Raw genomic sequence first — 20,295 nt, forward strand, 5'->3', positions numbered from 1 at the left:
ACGGATTCACTTTTTGTGATCCCAGATGGACCCAAAAAGGGGTTGCCTGCATCTGCCGCGACCATTTCCAGATGGATCAGACAGACGGTAGTGCAGGCTTATTTTATTAAGGGTCGGGAGCCCCCGTTCCCTGTTAAGGCGCACTCCACTCGGGCACTTAGTGCGTCATGGGCCTTTCGCCATCAGGCGTCAGTGGTCCAGGTGTGCAAGGCGGCTACCTGGTCGTCGGTGCATACCTTCTCTAAACATTATAAAGTTTATGTAATGGCATTGTCTGATGCCTCATTTGGCCGCAAGGTTTTGCAGGCCGCAATTTGAGGAGACCAGTGGTCTACCTCGAGGGTTTTTTCCGTTGGAAAATTTTTCTTTAGTCTCATTCTTTGTTTATAATGAGCCTTTAAAACTTCTAGTTTGGCACCGGTCGGGCCTACTAGATTGGATTTGATTTTGTCAATCCCACCCCTCATTTGTGGCACTGCTTCTGGATGTCCCAGCTCTTGAGAATCAAGAAGACTACGTCTGTCAATGAGCGATAGAGAAAAATGGATTTTTGTAAGAACTTACCGTAAAATCCTTTTCTCTTAAGCTCATTGACAGACGTAGTACCCGCCCCTCTATCATTGAGTTGGGTTGGGTTAATTTCTCTGTACTGTTTTAAACAGAACTGATTCCCTGTAGTAGAGAGAGGGAGGATATACCCTCAGGGACTGCCCCCTAGGGTGGAGCCAGAACGTTTTGTCATTCTGCCTAGTCCTACTCCTGCGGAGACAACATAACCCAGCTCTTGAGAATCAAGAAGACTACGTCTGTCAATGAGCTTAAGAGAAAAGGATTTTACGGTAAGTTCTTACAAAAATCCATTTTTTTCTTCGTCCAAACCGTTTTTTAACGGAATAAAAATAGGGCTTTCATCCGTTCAAAAAAAGATATTGATGGAAGTGGATGAAAACTGATGTAAACTGATCCGTTGTCGTCCATTTTTTCCATAGGAATCCATTGATGTCCGTTTTTCATCCGTCACCGGATGGATGAAAAACTGACAAATGGTCCATATGTATGAAAGGGGTCTAAAGGTGAAGGAAAAAAAAAAAACAAAACCCTGTGACTTTAGAACCACTTTAACATCCACTTCTCAGAGGTTTTGGCCCGTTCTTACCAGTTTTTCTAAAGCTTATTGAAACTTTACATCGTTCAGCCACACCTTTATGACCACCCACCTAATATTAAGTCCCCCTTTTTTGCCTCCAAAACAGCCCTTTTTATTTTTTTCTACTAGTAATGGCAGTGATCAGCGATTTCTAGTGGGACGGTGGGCAATCTGGCACTAACTGACACTTTGTGGGTACTGGCTGTCACTGACCTCTCCAGTAACATTATTACAGTGTTCAGTGCTAATACTCAGAGTTGTATAAAGTACTCGAAACCCATACTTGAGTAAAAGTACAAGTGCTCGATCAAAAAGTGACTTGAGTAGAAGTACTAAAGTATTCAACATTTTTTGTACTTAAGTATTGCAAGTAGTTTTTTTAAAAAAATTTGCTACTCAAGTACTGAAAGTAAAAGTACAAGTACTGTGTTATGTAGTTATTAAAGAAAGAAGTCAAAAGTTTGAACATCCTATTGTTTTTTATTATTTCAAATGCAGCTTTTATTTATACATTCAGTAGCTTTTATTTTCGTATGCGCTGATAATACACATGTTTTGAGCTTCATGAAACCTGCCATCTACTGTTCTGGCAGTGGTAAATTTTATAATAGTAACGAGTAACTATGCAGCACAAAAAAAAAAAAATATCGGAGTAGAAGTATTGAAATCATCGAAAAAATGTAGTGAAGTAAAAGTGGAAGTAGGAGAAAAAAATTCTACTCCAGGAAAATACAGATACTGCCTTTCGGTACTTAAGTACAGTAGTGAAGTAGTTCTACTTAGTTACTATACATCTCTGCTAATACTATACACTGACACTGTACTAATGGCACTGCCTGGAAAGGGGCTAACATCTGGGGAAATCAAAGGGTTAAATGTGAGCCTATCTATGTTTACTGTGTGGTGCTAAAGACCCAACGCCGTCTGTCAGAAGAGAGCTTTGTGTTTACACACACACACAGCTCTCTCCTGTCACTCGCTCAAACGATCGGCTGGTCACGGCCATAAATCAAAATAATCCTCAATCAATTATTTTTTTGGGAGTCAGACTAGGGAGGGAGCCCCATGTCACTTTTTTACATCTTTATCCCATTGGGGAGATTTTCTTTAATTTCCTGTCCTATAGATTTTCTTTATAGACTTTTCAAAGGCCAAAATGGAGATGTCTTTAACCCATTGTGTTTTCTTTTTCAGCCTTTGGGGCTGGCATGGTCAGTGCTGAATGAGGCGGCTTTGTACTGGAGATCTGTAGGAAACTGTACTCAGGCCATGGCTTGCTTGCGCAGAGCATTGAACCTAGCACCATCTCAGCAACAACATATCCCACTGGTGAATCTGGCCAACCTGCTAATGCATCACGGGCTTCATCTGGATGCCAGTAAATTACTACTTCAAGCAATCACTATAGACCGCTCAGAGGTGAGCTGTTTGTTTTTTTTTTTTTCTTTTTTTCCCCAACAACCCTATAAAGCTCTTGCCACTTAATTTTTTTTTTTTTTTTTTGGTCAAGATCATGCCCACTTTTGACCCTTAGCTCATTTGTTTATCGACAGTAGAAACTTTTTTATGATTTCACAAAACTTGCCATGTTTAACCACTTGCCGACCGCCGCACGCCGATCTACGTCGGCGGTCAGCCCCTCACAGGAAAAGTGACGTAGGGCTACGTCCCTAGCTTGTGAGGGTCTAGGGAGCGAGCGAGCGTGCGCCGCCGGAGGCGCGCTCCCGCGTGGTCACGGACCCCCCCCCCCCCCCGCGCGTGTGACCGGCAGACCCGATGTCCGCCGGCCACTCTGCGATCGGCGGGGGAGAGGGAGAAAGTCAGGCAGCTTGTGTAAACAAGCTGCCTGTCATTCTCCCCTCTGTATGAGAGCTGATCAAATGGATCTACTATGTAGATCCGTTGATCACTCTGCATACAGCTGAAGCCACAGCCAATCACAGTAAGAATCACGCCCCTAGGGACACACACAGCCCCTCCCTCTCAAATAAAGTTAACCCCTTCACTACCAGTGTATTTTTACAGTAACAGTGCATATATATAGCACTGATTACTGTAGAAATGTCACTGGTAACCCCAAAAGTGTCAAAAATGTCAGTCAAGGGTCCGATCTGTCCGCCGCAATGTCGCAGTACCGCAAAAAAAATCGCAGATCGCCGCCATTACGCGTTAAAAAAAAAAAACAACAAAAATGACAAAAATCTTTCCCTTTGTTAGTAAACGCAATAACTTTTGCGCAAACCAATCAAAATACGCTTTTTGCGATTTTTTTTTTTTTTTTTTTTTTTTTTTTTTTTTTTTTTTTTTTTTTTACCAAACATAGGTAGCATAAAACAAATTGGCCGAAAATGTTAAAAAATTTTGATTTTTACATTTTTTTGGGGGGAATTTCATATAAAAAAAAAGGGAAAAATATTGCTATTTTTGCAAAATTGACGCTCTTTTTTTGTTTATAGCGCGTGATCAAAAAATCGCACAGGTGATCAAATACCGCCAAAAGAAAGCTCTGTTTGTGGGAAAAAAAGGACGCCAAATTCGTTTAGGTACAGCATCGCACGACCGCGCAATTGTCCGTTAAAGTCACGCAGTGCCGAATCGCAAAATACCCCCTGGTCGTTTAGCAGCCAAATCCTCCGGGGCTTAAGTGGTTAATGGGAAATGCACTGACGTCCTTGAGCGTACATGCAGGTTGGGTTAGGGTACTACGGTAGTGATAATCCGTGCGGCTATAGTGTAATAGTGATAATCCGTGACTTATGAATAAGTAAAAAATTTACCATACGCTATATGTATCCACTAACTGCGCGTATGGTTAAAGAATTGAAAAAAATATTGAAAAAAAAAAATATGAAATCCAAATAAAGCTGCTGGTTGTGAGAGGACTACATAGAAGAAAATAAGAGACCGGTCAGCCGTTAGACTGACCGATTTAATCTGCCAAACCGCGCTAAATATAAAGTGATTTTAACCTTCCTAGCGGTATTCCCGAGTGTGACTCGGGGTTAGATTTTAGAGCCAAAAGCGGTAACCCCGAGCCACACTCGGGGTAGCGCTAGGAAGATCGCTGGATCCTGGTAGAGGTTTTACTTACCTTTTCTCCGGGATCCAGCGAAGAATGCAAGCGGTATGCGGCGGCTGAGCTTCCTCCCGATCGTCTGCGAGCCCCGTCTTCCGGCAACGTGACGTCCGCCGGCGGCAAATTCAAATGTAAAAACACACCAAACACACTGATACCATTCAAAATAAAAAAAATTCACATTACATTACCCCCCAGTGCCCTTTCCTGCAGTTTTACTGTACTTTTTATGTAAATATATATAATTCTAGTGAATGAGCAGCCCAAACCAACTGTAAACATTATTTATTTATATATATAATATATATATATATATATATATATAATATACAGTTGGTTTGGGCTGCTCATTCACAAGAATTACATGCAAAATAATGGTACTGCTTTCAGCACCTAAAATCCAAAAGAATCATACCGCCAGGGAGGTTAAGTAGAGATGCGCATCTTCACTGGTCTCACGATTCGATTTGATTGCGATTATCCTCTCAACAATTCCATTCGATTCTGCGATGCATCACGATTACTATAAAAGACAAGAGAAGGGCGCACCTACCTAGTCCAATACCATAAAACATTTATTGGAAAATTGTTAAAACCACGTCCTACATTATACTCACAAGAATATGCTATAGAAAAGCATAAAACCGAAGGATTCCTTCAACTATCCAGAGACCGCTGGACCATATTCCTTAAATAGGACAAGCGAACTTGAATGTGTCCATATAGATAGGGCTAACTCGTTTTAAAGGAAGAACACTCTTCTCAGAGCCATCACTGACACAAATTTGTTTTAACTTTAGAGTGCACTGGCAGGGCTGTCCTGGGAGAGGCCGGGATGACGTCATCCATGCATCGATGTGGCCGTTCCTCAGCATCCAATTCGAATTGTTCAAGGCTGCATCACGATGCATCGATGCTACGATTAATTTCAACACCCCTAGTGATAAGTGCCAATAAATAAATTAAATAAAGCCCGATGGATTCATACAGTGAAAATTTGTGCATAATGCGCTAAGAAAATTCCATAAAATTAGATAATTATGAATAAATAGTAATCGGCAATGTCCGTAGCATAAATGTGAATCACGATCATTGAAAATGAATGTCCATAACACCACTGTAAATCACACGTGAATCGCTCTTAAGAAAAAAATCATCCACGAGGTGTGTTAGTTTGTGCCTAGATCCACCACCGGTAGAAGTACCTACTCACCAGAGTTAAGTATATATATATATATCTTGCATATCGCGGTGAGGGGACCCTCAGATCAGACATAAATTCTCCAACAATAAAGCCACATTAGGTAGATGTAACTCCACATAAACCTCCTCGTTGGCTCACATTAAAAGGGACAAGAGAAGTGAGGCCTCCATAGTTTATTAACGTCATTCTTATTCAAATTTGGTTAAAAACACTTACATTGTGCAAATAAGCATGTACGCTTCAATAGAAGCGAGCAGGGACGCCGATTGCGCTCCAGACGGCCGAAGTGACTTATGTTGAGAGGGTGGTGGGCAATCTCACCCTAGGAGACCCCATCTGGGAGGGCCAGTAACTGACATCGCTAGTGACACTAATACAGTGATCATACTGTACTAATGACACTGGCTGGGAAGGGGTTAGCATCTAAGAGCAATCAAGGGGGTTAACTGTGTGCCTAACAATGTGTAATGTTTGCGGCTTTTACTTTATTATCTGGCTGTTTCATCTCCCTGCTCATCTCCCTGCTTTGCAGGAAGAAGAAACAGCCAGATCACTGTTCGCAGCACACAGTTTCTGCGTTTTTTGTAAATGCAGTGATTGGCCATGGCCGATCAGCTGACTTCAACCAAAATCTTTGGCTGATGTTGGCTGCCAAACTTGTGCTGTGTCCAAGCAACCCAGCAACATATTGGTATGTTGTCCGGCCTGCCTGTGCAGCTCGCCCGCAGTAAAACTAAAGTTGGTAAAATGTGGTTTTTTTTTTTTTTGGTTTTTTTTTATTATTTTTTTGTTTTTAACCACTTCCCGCCCGCCCTATAGCAGATTGACGGCGGGAATGTGGTTGTATTATCCTGACCGGATGTCATATGACGGCGGCAGGATAATACAGCTCTGCGCGCCCCCCGGGGTGATCGGTGATGCGAGGTGTCAGCCTTTACACCCTGCATCTCTGATCTCGGTAAAGAGCCTACTGACGTAGCTCTTTACCATGTGACCAGCTGTGTCCATAGTGACGGCTGGTCACATAGTAAACAGGAAGAGCCGTTGATCGGATTTCCTTAGTTCGTGCCTGACAGGCACGAGTAAAGGAGCACCGATCGGCGGCTCCCCTGACAGGGGGGGGGTCGGCACTGGTAATCAGATCATTGATTACCAGTGCAGACCCTCGGGGGGGGTGCCACTAGAACCACCAGGGATGCCCACCCATGACCCCAGGGATGCCCACTATGGCCACCAGGGATGGCGCTCAGGGAGCCCCCCATTGCCCTCCCCATCAGTGCTGCCCACCAGTGCCCATCATTGCCATCTTTCAGTGTCGCCCACCAGTGCCCATTATTGCCCACCAGTGCCGCCTATCAGTGCCCATCAGTGCCGCCTATCTGTCCTACCTATCAGTGCCTCCTCATCAGTGCCTGTCAGTGCAGTCTCATCAGTGCTCATCAGTGCAGGAAAAAAATTATTTATTTACAAAATTGTATAACATAAACAAAAAAACGTTTTTTTTTTTTTTCAAACTTTTCGGTCTTTTTTTATTTGTTTAGCAAAAAGGTAAAAACACAGAGGTGATCAAATACCACCAAAAGAAAGCTCTGTATGTGGGGGGAAAATGACATAAATTTGGTTTAGGTACAGTGTTGTATGACCGCGCAATTGTCATTCAAAATGCAACAGCGCTAAAAGGGGAAAATTGGCCTGGGCAGGAAGGGGGTGAAAGTGCCCGGTATTGAAGTGGTTAAATTTTATTTTTAATTTTGTATTAATTTTTTTTTTTTTTGCACAGCCGCTAACGTTGCTGAGCCTGGGAAATGCCTACCTCTCGCTTAAGAACCTGACAGGCGCACTTCAAGTCTTCCGCGCAGCTCTCGATCTTCGCAAGCCGTGTGTGGAGTGTGAGGGCGGCTTACAGATGATCCGGTGCCTGCAGCTTTATCCTCTTCTGTACAACGTCAGCACCTCCGTGTGCAGCGGTAAGCATGTCGCCCCGCTCTCTGTTCACGGCGCCCCTCCTTGGGTTCATGGACTACTCTTCCAATGACCTGTTTTTGATTTATGATGTCCTACTGCAGCTTTAAAGCTGGATAAATTATATTTAAATATTCAAATAAACCTCAATGATGACTTTAGCTGTTCTGTCGGTGCTAAAGTTTTTTTTTTTTTTTTTTTTAAGCTGGTTGTTACATTTCCATTATATGGTGAGCCCAGCTAAAGCTGGCATTTGAGTTATTAGTAGGAAAATAGGAAAAGAAACCCCGTAAGAATCTTTCTTATGAATTTACAAATTAACTGGCAACCTTTTGCTAGTATTAAAGTGTCAGCAATCCCAAAACTTTTTTTGTTAATTGTGTGATTGACTCTAAAATTGTTAGTGTGTACTCTAACATTGCTTTCATTACTGTATTTTTGGATAGTAAATACCAGTAAATACCCAGTTTATCCCGTCATTTCCCTTTTACTTCCTTATTCAGAATGGCAACTCTTTTCCAGCCAGTCCATCTTAAAGTGTTACTAAACCCACAACCATAAAATCAGTCTGCAAATGCAGTAAAGCATGCTTGTTATACTGACCATGAAACCAAAGGGGTTAATCCTCCGCATTGTGTAAAAAGGCTGTTTTTTATCCTGTCCTTCTTCCACTGTACCCAATCCACTGAATCCTGAATGGAGCCTTGGAGGCACTCTGCACATGCTATGTTTTGGTGTGTATTGCTAGAGTTTTGTTTTTTTTTTTGGGGGGGGGGGGGTGCGCATGTGATCAGCGCAGGGCCAATCTGCACTGTCCAGAAAATCCTGACTGAGTCGGGAGTCCTGCAGCCTGACAGGACAGTCAGGGGAGAATGAAACCTACATTCTTTATGGTTTTTTCAGGGCCGATACCGATATGTTGGTCACCAAGTATCGGTATGGGCCGATATTTTGTACATTTAAAGTTTTGAAATATAAAGACAATTTTTGACACAAATCTGGTACTGAACATGTGGGGTAGGTCTTTTAGCTGTAATGTGCGGTCTTCCCTTCCCTCCCTGCCTGCCAGGAATCCCGTGTGAATCTAGTTTAGTGTCATTAAAATCCTAGAATCCTATTTATTAGTGTTTTATATAATGTCCAGTGTTTGTTTTTGTAATAGAATAGTGGGAAATACCTTCATTACATCGCTGCTCCGGGCTCAGCTATTCTCCCGCTCTGCTGTTTTCTCCTCTCATAGCTGTCAGAGGTGAATCTCAGCCCCTCCCTTCTGCAGTATACACAGACGCTCCGGGTATTACATTAGAATAGTGTGAAATACCTTTCGTTACATCTCCGCTCCGGGCTCAGCTAATCTCCCGCTCTGCTGTTTTCTCCTCTCATAGCTGTCAGAGGTGAATCTCAGCCCCTCCCTTCTGCAGTATACACAGACGCTCCGGGTATTACATTAGAATAGTGTGAAATACCTTCCGTTACATCTCCGCTACGGGCTCAGCTAATCTCCCGCTCTGCTGTCCTTCTCTTCTCCCCCACTGACAGCTGGGGGTCACGGAAGGGCAGAGCTGCGATATAATGAAGGTATTTCACACTATTAGATTACAAAAACACACACTGGACATTGTATAAAACACTAATATATGGATGCTAGCATTTTACATACAGTAATATCGGCCAGTTTTGGGGCCGATACCGATAGATCGGTAAAAGTGAATATTGGCCCTCTGATAATCGGCTTTGCCGATGATCGATCGATCGATCGATCGATCCCTAAACCAGACACTGATAGAAGTCACAAGATTGTTATATACTGCTAATGAGAAAAGGTATTTAGCAGTTTATATTTACTAAAGCTTCTGCATTTCCATGTTCTGTGTACTGTGGGAGACCAGATATAGTGACTGCAGGCTCCTGGGTTTAGTAACACTTTAGGCCCCTTTCACACTTGTGCTACTTGTCCTGTGATTTGGGACTGCAAAGTCGCATGAAAAGTTGTACTCCGATTTCCAATGCGTACCTTTCATATCTGTACGACATCAAGTCGCAATGACTTCAAAGTAGTCCCTGAACTACTTTGGGCTGATTTTTAATGTGTTTTTGAGGACCAAAGACATAGGCATTGCTTTAAATCCATTCACGATTGCGGCAAAATCTCAGTAAAATCTCACAACTTTTAGGTCGCACAAGTGTGAACGGGGCCTTCAGCGTCTCTACTCACTGCACATACTCCAGTTTTCCCCTGGGAGGAAGTGGTGCTTTGCCCTAAGCCCAAGGGTTGTATGAAAACCTATTCACGGCATTTTTTTTAGACATGCTTCTTGCTACTGGGCATTACAGACATCTGTCTGATCAAGCAACTGGTCAGCAGATTGCACAGCTAATGTCTGCAGCAGCCGGCAAGAAGAAGCATGCATGTGTCTAAAGGGATGCTGGGGTGTGTTCTTTCATATAAATCTCTGGCTCTGAGCCTCAAATGCTGAGATGAATCTTTGCCCCACGGGACAATGAGATGAAGCTGCACTCCCTCCACCCCACCCCCCCACCCCCCCACCCCCCCACTCAGTGGTGTAATCTGAAACTGGAATCTTTATTGGTTACATTCTAAAACACACTGATAATAAGCGTTCGTCCAAAGCCCAACATTATTTTATTTGTCAGAGTTACATAGTTTGTGAGGTTGAAAAAAGACATCAGTCCATCCAGTTCAACCTATGATGTGTTTGCTGTTACCCGTACATTGTATACCCCTGTATGTTGTGGTCTTTAAGGTGCCCATCTAATAGTTTTTTGAAACTATCAATGCTCCCTGCTGATATCACTGCTTGTGGAAGAGAATTCCACATCCTTACCGCTCTGACAGTAAAGAACCCCCTACGTATTTTAAGGTTAAACCGTTTTTTCCTCTAGTGGCCACGTGTCTTATTGTATTCCCTTTCTCTGAAAAGTTTGTTCCTTATGCTAGGGTCATCACCAGTACAGTATTTGTACATTGATATCATATCCCCCCTCAATCGTCTTTTCTCCAGAGAGAATAGGTTCAGCGCTTGTAGTCTTTCCTCATAGCTGATGTCCTCCATTCCCCTAATTATTTTTGTTGCCCTTCTCTGGACTCTCTCCAGTTCCAGCACATCCTTCCTGAGGACCGGTGCCCAGAACTGGACAGCATACTCCAGATGTGGCCGGACCAGAGTCTTGTAGAGAGGGAGAATAATCTTTTTATTTCTGGAGTGAATCCCCTTTTTTATACATCCCAGTATTCTGTTGGCTTTGCTTGCAGCGGCTTGGCATTGCATGCCACTGCCAAGCCTGTTGTCTACCAGTACCCCCAGGTCCCTTTCCATCCTAGACTCACCCAGAGGTTCCCCCCCCTAGTGAGTAGCTTGCTTTATGGTTTCTGGCACCCAAGTGCATTACTTTACATGTTTCAACATTAAACCTCATCTGCCATGTAGTTGCCCACCCCATTATTTTGTTCAGGTCCGCTTGTAAGGTTTCCACATCCCGCATAGAAGATATTGGCATGCTTAGTTTAGTATAATCCGCAAATACTGAGATTGTACTAGATATCCCCTCCTCTAGATCATTTATGAATAAATTAAACAGGATTGGTCCCAGGACAGAACCCTGGGGGACCCCACTTTCCACACCCGCCCAATCCAAGTACTCCCCATTTATCACCACCCTCTGGACTCTCCCTTGGAGCCAGTTCTCTATCCAGGTACTCACCTTATGGTCCATACCTACCTTCCTTAGTTTGTACAGTAAGCGTTTGTGGGGAACGGTGTCAAAGGCCTTTGCAAAGTCCAGATACACCACATCCACAGGCCTTCCTTTATCTAGGTGGCAGCTCACTTCATCATAGAAGGTTAATAGATTGGTTTGGCAAGAACGATTTTTCATGAATCCATGCTGATTACTATTAATAATACAGTTTTCATTACTAAAGTCTTTTATGTGGTCCCTTAACATCCCCTCCAAAATCTTGCAGACTACTGATGTTAGGCTGACCGGCCTATAGTTACCCGGGATATATCTCGGCCCTTTTTTTAATTATTGGATACCACGTTGGCTTTTTTTCAAATCAGCTGGCACCATACCCGTCTGTAAACTATCCTTAAAGATCAAGAATAATGGTCTGGCAATCACCTGAGCTCTTTAAGAACCCTCGGGTGCAAGCCATCCGTTCCCGGTGATTTATTTATGTCAAGTTTCTCTAGTTTAGTTCTAAATCTATCTTCTGTTAGCCATGGCGGCACTTCCTGAGGTGTATTTAATTTAGCATTACAAGCTGTTGTATACCAGGCTTCTAGCATTGGTATACAACCCTCATAGTTTTGAGCGGATGCAAACTATATCCTCGTTTTGAGGTTGTTTTTAGGCTGCTCTTGTGATCTTTCCCCATACCCACCTTGGATTTGGGAACTCAACACCCTACCGCTAATGTCCCCATTTGTGCCCGCTGAACCTTGCTCCCCACTGGCTAATTCTACATCTGTACCCTCCCCCCATCACCTAGTTTAACCACTTAAGCCCCGGAGGATTTGGCTGCTAAACGACCAGGGGTTATTTTGCGATTCGGCACTGCGTGACTTTAACGGACAATTGCAGCGTACGACGCTGTACCTAAACGAATTTGGCGTCCTTTTTTTCCCACAAACAGAGCTTTCTTTTGGCGGTATTTGATCACATGTGCGATTTTTTGATCACGCGCTATAAACAAAAAAAGAGCGTCAATTTTGCAAAAATAGCAATATTTTTCCCTTTTTTTTATATGAAATTCCCCCCCAAAAAAATGTAAAAATCAAAATTTTTTAACATTTTTGGCCAATTTGTTTTATGCTACCTATGTTTGGTAAAAAAAATCGCAAAAAGCGTATTTTGATTGGTTTGCGCAAAAGTTATTGCGTTTACTAACTAAGGGAAAGATTTTTGTCATTTTTGTTGTTTTTTTTTTTTAACGCGTAATGGCGGCGATCTGCGATTTTTTTTTTTTTTGTGGTACTGCGACATTGCGGCGGACAGATCGGACCCTTGACTGACATTTTTGACACTTTTGGGGTTACCAGTGACATTTCTACAGTAATCAGTGCTATACATATGCACTGTTACTGTAAAAATACACTGGTAGTGAAGGGGTTAACTTTATTTGAGAGGGAGGGGTGTGTGTCCCTAGGGGCGTGATTCTTACTGTTAATTGCTGTGGCTTCAGCTGTATGCAGAGTGATCAACGGATCTACATAGTAGATCCATATGATCAGCTCTCATACAGAGGGGAGAATGACAGGCAGCTTGTTTACACAAGCTGCCTGACTTTCTCCCTCTCCCCCGCCGATCGCAGAGTGGCCGGCGGACATCGGGTCCGCCGGTCACACGCGCGGGGGGGTCCGTGACCACGCGGGAGCGGGAGCGCGCCTCCGGCGGTGCTCGCTCGCTCCCTAGACCCTCACAAGCTAGTGACGTAGCCCTACGTCACTTTGCCTGTGAGGGGCTGACCGCCGGCGTAGATCGGCGTGCGGCGGTCGGCAAGTGGTTAAAGGTGTTAAAAAAAAAAAGGTTGGTGCAGAGAGCTGTAGTTAAATTCTGCAGAGCTCAATGACAAAAGCCGATTAAAGGGAAAGGAACACACCCTCTTCACACAGCACACAGGAACAGAGCTAAGGCTGTCAATCACAGGCTTTGTGCTGAAGTTCCCTTCCCTGTCACCATTTTTCTCTTGGTGTCAGGAAAACTTGTCAGAAGAGATTCATAATGATAGCAGAAGAAGGAGGCATCAGACAGTATTGACACTTACTGCTCTGGACTGAGACAAGGACACACTATAGAGGGATATGCTTTGTTCATATTTCATGTCTGAGGTTTACAACTACTTAAGCAGGACTCCATAGGCTAAATAAAAAAGAAGAGCAAAGAACAGGACCCAGAGACCTTTAAGCATTAAAGCTACGATCTTTACGAAGCAGCAGCAGTAATACGCTGACCATTAGTAGAAGTGAACCCGGGAGAAGATGTCGCCTCAGCAGCTCTCTGTCCAGTAGCAAGGCTGTGGATCAGACGGGAATTTCTTCCTAAATCTCCGTGGTACGATGTTCAAGGGACTGCTGGAAGAGGACACTGTCTTTTCGCCTCCAAGCGAGTCCTCTTCCAGGTAGCTGGAATTGACCCCCCCCCCAATCGAGCCTTCTCTGTAGGCTCTGGCGTGCTCCCTTCTACTCATGTGTGCATTACTACCGTTTGCTAAGCCACATAAGCTTGCTCTAAGCTGCTTCTGCAGTCCCATAGACTTGTATGAAGAGAAAAGCAGACCAGGACATTACCATAAGCCTGTCCACACAGGCTTTTGGTAATGTCCAAAAGCCCGCGTTTACAGTGCATTTTTTGGTTGTCTATGACAGGGCTGGACATGACACTGGCAGGGAAGGGGTTAACACCAGGGCGGAACAAAGGGTTAAATCTGTCCCTAGGTGGTGCTTTCTAACTTTGTGGAGGCTGTACTCACTGGATGAACACAGAGACCTGTGTTCCTGAATAGGAGGAACACAGGACCCCCTGTGTTCATTACTGACAGAACAGCGGTCTGCTGTGTTTACATCAGCAGACCGCCGTTCTGTCTCCATGGGGAGCAATTGCGGATGCCCAGCAGGCATTGGTCTGCTGGTCCTACTGATTGGCTCCCCCTCTAGCCAATTGGCGCATGCGCGCACCCCCACTAACTGCTAAACCAAACGACGTACATGTACGTCGTTTCACGTAACAGAGCCGACCTGTAACTACGGCGGCTGGTCGGCAAGTGCTTAAAGAGTTTTCTTGGGGAGCTGCGTTTTTGGTGCGGTTTTTAAAACTGCACCCAAAGATGCAACGTGCAGGGATTTTCAAAATATACCGCACCTGCAGTGCAGTGGTGTGAAGAGTCCCATAGGATTTAAAGGGAAACCTTTTTCATTGCGTTTTTCCAGCAAGGTAAAAACGCATCAGTGTGGAAAGGCCCGTAGTCTTCAAAGAGAGCCCGTGTGACAGAACGACAATGCAGGAGGAGAATCCAGGAGAAACTTCCTAAACCAGACCCATAATGGCAGGACCACTTCGTATTGTAATTAGTGATCGACCGATATTGTTTTTTTTATTGCCAATACTGATATTTTGGTCATTGCATATCGGTACCGGCCGATATTTTTGTACATTTAACATTTTTTTTTTTTTTTACAGGTACTGATCTGGGGGTCTAAAAGACCCAAAACCCCTCCTCTGCACTTAAAAGCATTCAAAAGGCCAAGTTTGGCTGTTTTGAATGCTGTCATTTTTTTTAATTTGGCGCAGAGTACCCGGAAGGAGACCCGATCAGAGCCAAATGCGGCTTTGATCGGGTCTTCGGCCGTGCTGGCTGGTTGCCCGGGTCTCCCATTGGGACGGGAGACCCGGGCAAGCCGGGGAGTCTCCTCCCACTCCTTGTAATGACAGCCGAGCAGCTTCTCAGCCACATCGGTTGTCATTACAAGACAGCCGACCGTCGGCTATGGACGCCGGTACCGGGGTGATGCCTCTAGCTGCAGACATCACTCCAGTACAGCACTTTCCCAAAATATCAGCAATATCGGTCACCTTGATATATCGGGGAAAGTGCATATCGGCCCTCGATATATCGGCTTTGCTGATAATTGGTCGATATCTAATTGTAATAAAACCTGTAGTTTAAAATATTAAAAATTACTGTTGAAATCACATTAACATGTTAAAGCTGAACTCCGGGATATTTGCACTCCTGCATTGTGATTTCCATGCATCGCCATACTAGCTCATTATGAAATACTTACCTTAGAACGAAGCCCCTGCAGTGCCGCCCGCTCACATGTAAAACGGCAGACATTTTCGGCCGTCCTTCTTCCTGGTTCGCGTCCTCCGGCCATCTGATTGGCCGGAGACGCGATGACATCACTCCCGTGCATGCACGCGGCAGCCGCTGTTCACGGCTCAGGGCTCTGAAGGAACGGCACGGGTGGCCGTTCCTTCAAAACGCATGCGCCGATGACATCGGCTGCATGTAATATAAATATTTCCTAAACGGTGCAAGTTTAGGAGATATTTACAGTACCTATAGGCACAAGTTATTAACCGCTTGCCGACCGCCGCACGACTATTTACTGCGGCGGTCAGCCCCTCACAGGCAAATCGACTTAGTACTACGTCGCTAGCCTGTGAGGCTCTAGGGCGCTCCCGCGCGGTCACGGACCCCCCCCTCGCGCGTGTGCCCGGCGGACCCGATGTCCGCCGGGCACTCGCGATCTTCCGTTACACCGGAAGAAAGGCAGGCGGCTAATGTAAACAAAGCCGCCTGTCATTCTTCCCTGTGTAAGAATGGAGATCAGACGGTTCTACTATGTAGGACCGCTGATCTCTGTTCTTACACTAGTAGCCACAGCCAATGACAGTTAAAAACACGCCCCTAGGACACACTTAACCCCTCCCTCTCCAATACAGTTAACTCCTTCACTGCCAGTGTCATTTTTACAGTAACGGTGCATATGTATAGCACGAATTACTGCAGTAATGTCACTGGTAGCCCCAAAAATGTCAGTCAAGGGTCTGATCTGTCCGCCGCAATGTTGCAGTCCCACAAAGAAAAACGCAGATCGCCGCCTTTACTCGTTAAAAAAAAAAAAAAAACACCAAAAATGACAAAAATCTTTCCCTTTGTTAGAAAACGCGATAACTTTTGCGCAAACCAATCAAAATACGCTTTTTGCTATTTTTTTTTTTTTTTACCAAACATATGTAGCATAAAACAAATCGGCCAAAAATGTTAAAATTTGATTTTTAAATTTTTTTTTGGGGAATTTCATATAAAAAAATGTGAAATATTGTTATTTTTGCAAAATTTACGCTCTTTTTTTGTTTATAGCGCATGATCAAAAAATCGCATGGGTGATCAAATACCACCAAAAGAAAGCTCTGTTTGTGGGGAAAAAAGGACGTCAAATTCTTTTGGGTACAGCGTCACACGACCGCGCAATTGTCCGTTAAAGTCACGCAGTGCCGAATCGCAAAATAGGCCCTGGAAAGGAAGGGCGTAAAATCTTCCAGGGCTTAAGTGCAGAGGAGGGGTTTGGGGTCTTTTAGGTTCCCAGATCCCTCCACAAGAGTACCTGTAAAAAAAATAAAAATTTAAATGTCCAAAAATTTCGGCAGAGATCGGCCGATACCGATATGCGATGACCAAAATATCGGTATCGGCAATAAAAAAACGATATCGGTCGATCACTAATTTGCAGTACGGTGCAAATCACATGCGATGTCTGTCATCGCACATATGTGAACCGGCGCATAAAGCTGTGAGATTGTGTGTGTGTGTGTATATATGTATATATGTATATATGTGTATATATATATATATATATATTCTTTTTTTTTTTTATTTTAAGGATTTACTTTGACTTTTGGAATTCAATTTGAAATATTGTCCTTTGCATGTGCTAATGGTTGTGGTGTTCTGAATTCATCATCAGTTGAGGTCTGGCATTGGAGGAGCTGCAGGAGGTGCTTTTGTATGTCTAGCTCAGTGTTTCTCAACCTTTTTTAAGTCAAGGCACCCTTTAAAATGATGCTGGAGGCACCTTGTTCTAAAATGTAAATGAAAGGAATAGTTTTACATAATTTAGACCAGGGTTTCTCAACCAGGGTTCCTCCTGAAGTTGCTGGGGGTTCCTTGAGCAATGAGCAATTTCTGCCTCTCAGATAAGTTTCCATTGACACCATTGTTCCTTTTAGCTATCTGTAAGGGGGTAATTCTTCCCAATGATAATAGTAAGGGTCCTTTCACACGATGCGCTGTCCAATGTGGTCCATTCTCTGCTCAGCGGGGGATCGATCCGCCGATCCCCCGCTGAGCAGGCAGATGACAGCTCTGTCTCCGCGCGGAGACGGAGCTGTCAGATCCCCGCTCTCCTCTATGGGGAGATTGGATGAGAACGGACCGCCTGTCCATTCTCATCCGATCCTCCAGATGGATGAAAAATTAGGGTTTCCATCCCTCCGGATTTCACGGACAGGATCGGAATCAGATGGGAGCAGTCTGGTCTGCCTGAAAAACTTACAATCCCGCCCGCGTGAAAGGACCCTTAGGAGCATTCTTCCCACTGACTGTCACACTAATGTGTCATGAGTTGTAGATTTTTATTTTTTAGCAGGGGTTCCCCGAGACCAGAAATTTTATTTCAAGGGTTCCTCTGTGTTGAAAAGATAGAGAGAGGCTGATGTAGACACATCCACACACGTAGGACACCCAACATTTGACATGATTTATTTTATACACCTTTGCACACCGGTACTGACTAGTATTCCAGTGTTTCTCCTCTCCCTCAGTTTCCCTCCCTCATTCAGCTAATGTGACCCCCAGTGCAGACAGAGAAGGGCAAACAAGGACATCTTCAGGTTCTCAATGTCTTGTCAATTTATGACCTCATCGTTTATTAGAATCCCAGCAGCTGGCTTGCACGGTGCCCAAGGTTGTAATGCTGCACAAAATAAAATGCATGGCTTTGTGTAACAAAAAAAATGCAGGCGAGATTCACCTGACAATTTTGGGCAATTTGAGGCAATGTTTTTGCATTTTGCCAAGGCACCCCTAAAGATCCCAGAAGGCACCCCGGGGTGCCATGGCTCAATTGTTGAAAAAAGGCTGGTCTAGCTATCTCTTGATTTCATTCTGTAGTTAAATAGTTAGCCAGCAGAGGTCGCTATTTCACTAAAAAAATGTTTTCTTGTTTTACAGTATGTACCTACAGTTCTAATGATGAGGGACCTCCAAGCTGTATAACAAAGCATTAAGCAGTCACTGCTATCCAAGAAACCTTACCTTATGCCAATGGTGGAAATTATAGTCCGTATACTTTTTTTTTTTTTTTTTTTGGCTGTTATAACTAAATTTAACAGGCATGTTCTCACTGTTCAAGGGAGGGACTTCAGCTTCTCACAGGATTCTGTAGAGCGGTCTTCTTTAAAAACCAGAGTTGTATTTTCACTGGCAAGTCTGAAAGCAGAAAACTCTCGGATTTAGCTGTATCTTATATGGCAACATGAAAGGGAGAAGTCTGTGCAATGAGTGAGCATTACCCCTCTTTCACACTTGTGCAACTTGTCCTACGACTTGGGACTGCAAAGTCGCATGACAAGTCATACTCCCATGATTTCCAATGAGTACTATTTATATCTGTGTGACTTTAAATCGCAACAACTTCAAAGTAGTCCCTGCACTACTTTGGTCTGACTTTGATGCATTTTGAGGTCCATTACACAGGCTTCAAGTCCAGACAAAATCGCGGCAAAAATTGCACAAATTTTAGGTTGCACAAGTGTGAAAGGGGCCTTGGACGTGTCAATATGATCAAATCTGGTGCTTGTGCGTGTATATAGATATCTGCTTTTGCAAAGACCAAATAGAGCCATATGAAAATACATTTTCTGGCGAAAATGCTGCTCCTGCTCTGTCCTGTTCTGCTCGTGTGACAAAAAGCATAGACATTTGTTCTGTGTTCTTTTTTGAAGGGGGGGAGCAGACCTTTGATCACCGTCTTCAACAGAAATCACATTACCAAATGCCTAGGAGTCCTGACTTCACTTGCTACCTAGTTGTCTAGTAGTGTTGGGCGAGCGGTTTGGACTGAGCATAAGTTCAGCCCAAACATCTCCCGTTCGGTGAACACCCAAATTTGAGGGGAGCTCAATGGGATGTTCGCCTGCTGAGCACCCCACTATGCTCTGCACAGTGAATGATTAGGGATACTGTACCCCATACTGATTTACATAGTGGGGGGCCAGGACCGCACAACCGCAGCCCAGGGTTGTCGGGAAGAGGCCCTTGTACCCATCAATACCCTGCCTGCGCATCTGCGTTATGGCGAACGGCTATTTCCTATTACGTGGGCCTCTATGGAGGGGCTTGGAGGGCGACCCCCCCCTTGTTTTTTTGCGGGGTCCAGTAGGTGGTCCATTCGTGGGCTCTTGGTCGGCGTCCCCTTTGCGGGATGGCAGTCGGCAGCCCTCCCCTGATATGTTTTCTGGGGGACCTTCGTACATAGCACCCCCTGCCTCATCTGTCTCATCAGATCCTGAATCTGTTTCGGCCGCCGCGGACACAAGTCACCCTACTGGGTCTGCGTCCATGCACAAGTGCTCAGATATTTAGGATGATTCCTCTAGCCATGCATGAAAAGGCGCTGGTGGAAGCACTGAATGTGTCAGTGCGTGAAACTTTAAAAATGGAGGATGCTTCGGAGGCGCCAGTCCCTTTTGGCACCCACTGGCCCTCCAAAACGGCGAGAGTGTTCCCCTTTTCTGCTTACTTTGACAACATTGTCACAAAACAGTGGGGTTGTCCAAAACGCTCTCTTGTGCTCCTAAAGCGTTTTGCTATGCGGTATCCTTAAGAGAATTCCCTACTTAAAAAGTGGATGATCCCACCTGTAGTGGACTCGCCGGTTTCCAGGGTAAATAAAGCTACCTTAATTCTGGTTGAGGAGTCCCTGGCCTTTAAATATCCAGCTGATAGGAGGGAGGAGGCTCTGGCCCACCATGTGTTCACCGTGGCTGGTTCGGCACCTAGGCTGGTATTTACTATTGCTCTGGTGTCCCAAACTCTGACCGAGTGGGCTTAACTTTTATGTCTGGACCTGGAGGGGAAATCACTTACCTCCTGCCTTTGCGGAGCTGGTGGATCAGTTAGTCCAGGGGCTACAGTTTATCGGTGATGCCTCTTTGGATGCGGCTCCTTGATTTCTAGGCTGTCTGTATTAGCCGTGGTCCTTCGGTGTATTATCTGGCTGAAATGCTGGTCAACAGACCAGACTTCTAAGAAGGCAGACTTCTAAGAAGGCCCTGTCCGATCTCCCCCTTATAGGGGATCGCCTGTTTGGAGCTTCC

General features: G+C 44.5%; 1 protein-coding gene across 1 annotated transcript in view; it reads left to right on the forward strand.

Annotated features, from left to right (window-relative positions):
• The window catches only part of TTC17 (tetratricopeptide repeat domain 17), a 156,340-nt gene that overhangs the window by 70,083 nt on the left and 65,962 nt on the right, over positions 1-20,295 (forward strand). The window contains exons 15-16 of the mRNA XM_082270715.1: positions 2,342-2,566; positions 7,208-7,394. Of these exons, the coding sequence (XP_082126841.1) occupies positions 2,342-2,566; positions 7,208-7,394 (412 nt within the window). The remainder of the gene's footprint in view (positions 1-2,341; positions 2,567-7,207; positions 7,395-20,295) is intronic.

This window comes from Pelophylax lessonae, assembly GCF_965119305.1.
Source record: "Pelophylax lessonae genome assembly, chromosome: 10".
In the NCBI taxonomy this organism is placed as follows: domain Eukaryota; kingdom Metazoa; phylum Chordata; class Amphibia; order Anura; family Ranidae; genus Pelophylax; species Pelophylax lessonae.